At 36.9% G+C, this 6,669-nt stretch overlaps 1 protein-coding gene across 2 annotated transcripts in view; it reads left to right on the top strand.

Annotated features, from left to right (window-relative positions):
- The first annotated feature begins 40 nt into the window (after window positions 1-40).
- Window positions 41-6,669, top strand: part of LOC125655595 (ataxin-7-like protein 1) — a 20,722-nt gene continuing 14,093 nt past the window's right edge. Inside the window, exons 1-6 of one of the 2 annotated variants that reach the window (XM_048885933.2) lie at window positions 41-204; window positions 364-432; window positions 1,467-1,571; window positions 1,955-2,722; window positions 3,095-3,177; window positions 5,674-6,008. In XM_048885933.2, the coding sequence (XP_048741890.2) occupies window positions 117-204; window positions 364-432; window positions 1,467-1,571; window positions 1,955-2,722; window positions 3,095-3,177; window positions 5,674-6,008 (1,448 nt within the window). In that variant the 5' untranslated portion in view covers window positions 41-116. The remainder of the gene's footprint in view (window positions 205-363; window positions 433-1,466; window positions 1,572-1,954; window positions 2,723-3,094; window positions 3,178-5,673; window positions 6,009-6,669) is intronic. The other variant, XM_048885934.2, reaches the window with a different exon arrangement.

The raw sequence follows: 6,669 nt of genomic DNA, 5'->3' as shown, positions 1-6,669 counted from the left end.
TTCATAAATGCTATAAGCGGAAATTGCCGGAGCATTTTACGCGAAAGAGCACGAAACTGACGTCATTAAACTTCGGTAGTCTCCGGATTGGCAGAAAGCAACAAGAAAAGTGCAAAATGGCGACCCTGGACGATAGTCCGTCGCTATTTATTGGCAAATCTTGGTCCGATTGGGCCGAAAATGCCCCTGTGTCACCTTTAGATGGTAAGATAGAACCACAAACATGACATTTTTTGAATAAAGTTATTTCCATTAGAATTATTTTACAAATACATGTGTATCAAATGATTTGACTCCGAATCCCTGAATCACGAAAAATCTGCCTTTTGCGACCTGTCACTATGTTTTGCTTCTCATTTCCAGAACGTGAGGCTGGCGGTACCCCAGAGAAGGAGAGCGATGACACGGCCAGCATGCGTTTGCCTTTTGAGGGTAAAATTTGCAAATGCATGCAGCAATATTTTAAAATAAGACTTGATAACCCGAACGTCTTTTATATATGATACAAAGAATATAATCTCCAAGAAATAAGATAAATTCTAGAAATTCGCCCACACGATATACACGAGTCTTCTTGGATTTATTTACTCATCGTGTCTTAACAAAATAGGTCATTTCTGCTCTATTTAGTACATCTGAAACAGCTCTTAATATCAAATGTTACTTGAGAAAATTATCTTTTAATTATATATTACGATGCATTTTAAAGTATTTGACATTTTAAAAAATTAAGGTTCAATACATTTTGTGCAGATGTTTTTCATTTCAATTCCAAAATCCACAATGTAATCATATGTATAAATTATATTTCATGTAGTATTGATTTGTCGAGCTATTTGTGTCACTGTGACGTGTTATTTAACATTAGTTTGCTAGAATTTTAAACTATGTTGTTCATAATGATATCGTATACATGCCTACAATAAACAGGCAATTGAGTGTCTGTTAAACATGCCAGTACAATTTAAAACAGTTATATTTACATTGATTAATGTGAAACAGATATTTAAATTCCCAACTTTCAATTAATATTTCCTAAAATTATAAGATAGATTTTAGTAAGATCACATTAAACTTGAAGTGAAACAGATATTGTCTGCCCTTGCAATATATATTACACATGATATACAGAATTCAATTATTGCCATGTTTTTATAAATAATGGAATCCAAATACACAGAGTTACACATGTCAATGTTACTTGCTTGATACTCAGAGAATTAGATTCTCATGAGTTGATATTCATCATAAAAAAAATACACTGTCTACATGGTTGGTTTAAAAATGTTTTGAATTGATATTTTTTTAACACAAGTTGCAAAGTTCACATAAATTTAAATTTGATAATCAAAGACAGTGTCTAGTTTTATTGATGCTATCAGGACTGGGTACAAAAATGAGCGGTTGAAAGCAAAAGTGAGGAGTATGTGTTTGACATGCATTCATAATGATCTCTCATTTCTTAGATATGCACATGTTTGGAACCTGTCCATCACAGGACGAGTTTTACCTGGTCATGTGTGAGCGGTGTCAGAAGGTTATCAAACCACAAGCTTTCAAGCAACATCTCTGTAAGTTGATTCCGCTGTTGACATTTGTGCATAATGCTTTGTATAAAAGGATTATTTGCTGTAACATATATCTAAAAACATAATTTACTGCATTTCTAATTCTTGGTTATTGGGTCTTTTGATATTATATATATATATACAATATGTGGAATATAATTTGTTTGAAATACAATTGTAAATTAGAGCATTCAATGTGTTATATCTTAAGTAACAGTTTGTTGCAAAAGAGAGAATGAAGATTTGTTGATGTATGAGAAAGGATTTTGGTAACTTTGTTAAAATATTATCTATTTAGATAAATTATGTGTTCACATAATTTATCTAACATAGATTCACATAACATTATCTCCGTATACACTAATCATGCATATTGACTTCTCCAGTTGAGCGACATGGAATTACAGAATCCAGTGCATCTCCCTCAACAGACTCTTCTTATCCCACCTCAAAGCTGTCGTCCCCCTCCAAATTAACCTCACCCACACGGACAAGTTTCAGGGTGGGGCACTCAGTCCCCACAAAAGCGAGTGTGAAAGAGGTTCCGCCCGTGGTCAGTAATGCCCAGAAAGTAAGCATCAATGCAAAGTTCAAGGCCCGAAGAAATCACTCGATGCCTGTGGTGAAAGTGGAAAGGATGGAGATGAAGAGAATGGCTTCGCAGCACTTCGATTCTGTATCAAAGTCACAAGTGACTCCTCCTCCTCCCTCAGGCTTAGCCAATGGAAATTCCAAAGACAATTCAATTGAATTGACAAACGTAAAACCAGTGTTCTCTGGTGTTAATACCCCAACTAGTGATAAAACAGTCAAATCTCTTTCAATTGGTTCCCAGCCACAAAACTCTGTCTCTCTCAACTGTTCAACAGTTACCATGGCAACTACAACACTAACCACTGCATCAACCTCTTGTGTGACCACCACTAAATCAGTGGTCGGTACTACGACGGTGGCGGTGGCACAGTCATTGAGTAATTCTGGTACTTCGTTGAGTAGTAAGGGAGTCATCGGAACGTTTGGTAGCAGAAGCAGTCTCAGCATGCCCAGTCTGACCAGCTCCTTAATCTCCAGTTCCAGCGGAACAAGTTCAACCTCCTCCAGTAAAAAGAAGCCTTTCAAGTTTGAGAAGCCGGAGAAACTTATTCCTTGTAAAGGTATTTATTGAATAGGAATTCAAGATTCTACAGTGTTTCCACTTATTCCTTGTTAAGGTGTTTATTGAATAGGAATTCAAGATTCTTACCTGTATCTTGTGTTTGATAATGGAATTATACGAAACATGTATTATCTAAAATTGAATTAGTAAATCTTTTTTTTAAATTGAAAATTGTGTTGTATCTGTTGTACGATGTAGAAAATCCAAATCACACCAATAAACATTGGACAAGGGTGGTCTGATTAAGCTCATATAACATTTTAATGAATTTTCATATTGGCATACACTGTAGATGAATTGAGTCACTTAGAAACCGTTATGCCTGTATTCTGAAATCGTAATAAGATACTAATGTTGTTTTCTGTTTTAGATCGTGAGTATGACTGTAACAAACACTGTGGTGTGATTGTGGAGGATACAGGCAAATCATGTACACGCTCACTCACCTGTAAGGTACATATCCCAATATTCCTCTAATTAAGGTAGCAGGTCACATTTTTGTATTGATTTTTTTATACTTTGTGTATGTGTAACACCGACCTTGTAAACACTCTACAGGCCGCATGGTTTGTGTATGTGTAACGCTGACCTTGTAAACACTCTACAGGCCGCATGGTTTGTGTATGTGTAACGCTGACCTTGTAAACACTCTACAGGCCGCATGGTTTGTGTATGTGTAACACTGACTGTAAACACTCTACAGGCCGCATGGTTTGTGCAATTGATTTGATGCTTCACATGTTGCCTTTTTGTCAAGAGAGGAAAAATCCTATTCATTTTGGGGTTCAAAGGTCAAGGTCATTATGGGACTTCATAGAAGAAAGCTTGTAGACACTATACAGACTACATATTTTGATATTTTACATGTAGCTTTGTTATCAAGAGTAGAAGAACCCTATTGATTTTTTGGGTCAAGGTCACTACAGGACTTGTATTTACTGATTATCTATATTACGAGGGGATGCCCCACTTTGCAGAACTCTTGAAATTTATTTATAGATTCCGTATGACACCTTTCATTTGTTTCCTTGTTACCACCAGGGGTGCAGTGTTTTTACCGTTTTACAAACACATGTTGTTTAAAAAAATACATTCTGCAGTGCATGTGTGTGTGTATATATATATATTTATATTACAAATCACATTTTCCTCTATGAACCAACCAATTTCAGCACGCGACACAATCCGTTCATATTGACTATGAACAGATTATGAACTAGCTTAAAGCATGCGACTGAGAGAGCATAATGATTTGAAAAAAGACAACATGTGTTACAAAGATCTCATAAGTCACACCTCAGATTAAGATTGCGAACTTACGTGGATTATCATCCCATTCTTGCAATCTCCTAGCTCCAAAATACAGTGCACCGTGCAATGTTGATAAAAGGCAGAGTGAGATGAAGTGTGATGTCATGTCTATGTGTTGACGTACATCACAATGCGACTGTGACAGAGGCTAGGAGTTTGTTTTATGCAACAAAATAAAGCAATGTAAACAAAAGTTGTTTTAATAAATGAATATAAATATAAGAAATGAACAGCACTTTTGAGCTGTACATGGTCAATGTGAACAGATTTGGATTTGAGACAAATTCTAGCGATTCACAGAATTTGCATCAAATCTAAATCCGTTCATACTGACCATGAATAGCTCAAAAAAGTGCTGTGTATATATATATATATATATATATATATATACACAGTAAAATATCTCTATCTCGAAGTCCGAGGGACCTCGAAAAAACTTGGAGATATCCGGGGGTTCGAGATATCCAAAATCGATCTTGGAAAATTTTTTTTTGAAGGAGGATATTTGATGCATAGTATGGGATTGCATTATAAACAAAAACCCTGTTGCCGTTTCTTATAGTTTAATACAAGTTGATAAATTAATATTGTGGAATTTCAAAGACAAACATTTCGGTTTTTTTTATATATATATATAAACATCCAATTGAATTCACAATGTGTTTCAAAATTAAGATGATCGTGGCTGTATGCTTACTTTATGTTTACTGATGTCCAGGCTCGACTGGGATGTAGTTGTTGCGTTGTAATGAAAGAACCTATCACGTAAGAAACAAAAAAGACGTATTAAAAAGTGTTTTCTCTGTACTAGTGTTAATGATGAAGCGTGTATTATTAAATGCATTATCGTTATTAAGAGCATTACATTCAAGCGTACTTCGACGATTTTGTGCGTTTATCTAACCCACATGTTAATGATGGAGCGTGTGTCATTCAAAACACCATCCCTGGAATCGGGTGTTAGTTCATAATTGGCGGTAAACTTTAGCAGTAATGTCGGAAGGCTTCACTAATCACCCAAGCTGTTGAACCATTTATTGCGACCTGGGTCTACTCGGAAAAGACGAGCGTGGATTAGCGGTCATTAATTATAATTGATGTAGCCGCAGGTGTGAATGTGTGACTTACCGACGCCAGGTATGGTAAGCAGAGCGGAAAATTGACTGCACTTCGAGATAAACCAGGTGAATTTAGGGTATGGGACCTTGAAAATACTTCGACATAAGCGGAGTATTCGAGATTACCGTGTTCGAAATATCAGAAGTTTTTTTAATCATTTATATAGGGAAAACGGCCGGGACCGGCGGTCAACTTCGACTCAAGCGGGGTATTCGAGATAAACCATATTCGAGATACAGATATTTTACTGCATATATATATATATAAGAGACCTTAAAACCTAAAGTACGATGTCATATCAGGTGTTTGTATGATAGGATTTTTCATGCTACTACCCAGAATGCCTTACATATAGGACTAATTTTGTGGCACTTCACCGACAGCTGGTGATGCCTTGATGTGTGTGAGAAATTGTCAAAGGAACGAAAAACAAATAGCGTCATTTTGTAAGTGTTGCTCAAATGTACTAACATTTGCTTTTATATCTATACATGTTATCTATTCATGTATTTTATACAGACTCATGCGCTTTCACTGAGGAGAAAGGTCCCTGGACGTCGCAAACCTTTTGATGATCTGCTAAAGGAACATAGAGAAGCCAAAGAGATTCTACTAAAACAGAAAGCTGAACAAAAAGCTGCACTACAAGCAGCTGCTGAAAAGAAAGCTCAGCAAAGCAAAAATCCCCCAGTTATTCCCCCGGGAAGCTCCCAGCTAGCGGCCCATTTGCTGCGCCCCACCCCTCTCCAGTCGTATAATGATCAGCACCGTGAGAGATCTTCTCATCCACCACAATTATCTCCAAAGAAACCTGCCAAGCCACCTCAGAAACTCAGCACCTCTCTTCCACACAGGTAAAAATGCAAAGTTTTCAAACCTCAGAAACTTGGCACCTCTCTTCCACACAGGTAAAACTGCAAAATCTTCATTTCAATTTTAATTGGTCACCATGGAAGAAGTTGAGGTAGTTTATAGAGTTATATGTATTTGCACCTTGAGTTAGTTGAGGAAAAATCACATTGAATTGAGGAGGGAGATTTCAGGCAGACAATGAATTTGTAAAACTACCTCCCCCCCTCTCTCCCTCCTCCCCCCCCCCCCCCCCCCCCCCCCCCCCCCCCCCCCCCCCCCCCCCTTAACAACCCAACAATTGTGATTTGTGATTCACAATAAGTTAAGAGTTAGCAGTTGTATGATCTTGTGAGAAATGGATCGGAAATGGGGGTGTTGATGTAGAGGAGGATGGTCTTCAATAACTGTAATGCATGTTACATTCTGCATTATTATGGCATACTACTTGAGCTTCTTGTTTTAAGTAGTATCTCGTGGTTAATGTGAAAAATGTTTTGTTTTCTCTTTGAGAATGTTGCAACATACAGTAAAGCTCATTTATAAGGAATTGGTTATATAGGAATATTATTTATAAAGAACAATTTGAAGTTCCCTTGCCACATCCTTCATGAATCTTTGAAGAAAAAATGTTTGTGGGGTCCCTTATTATAAGGAATTTTCGAT

The sequence above is a fragment of the Ostrea edulis genome, chromosome 7 (assembly GCF_947568905.1).
Source record: "Ostrea edulis chromosome 7, xbOstEdul1.1, whole genome shotgun sequence".
Taxonomy (NCBI): Eukaryota; Metazoa; Mollusca; class Bivalvia; order Ostreida; family Ostreidae; genus Ostrea; species Ostrea edulis.
The sequence above is the reverse complement of the archived record's forward strand: the minus strand, read 5'-3'. Positions and strand labels throughout refer to the sequence as shown.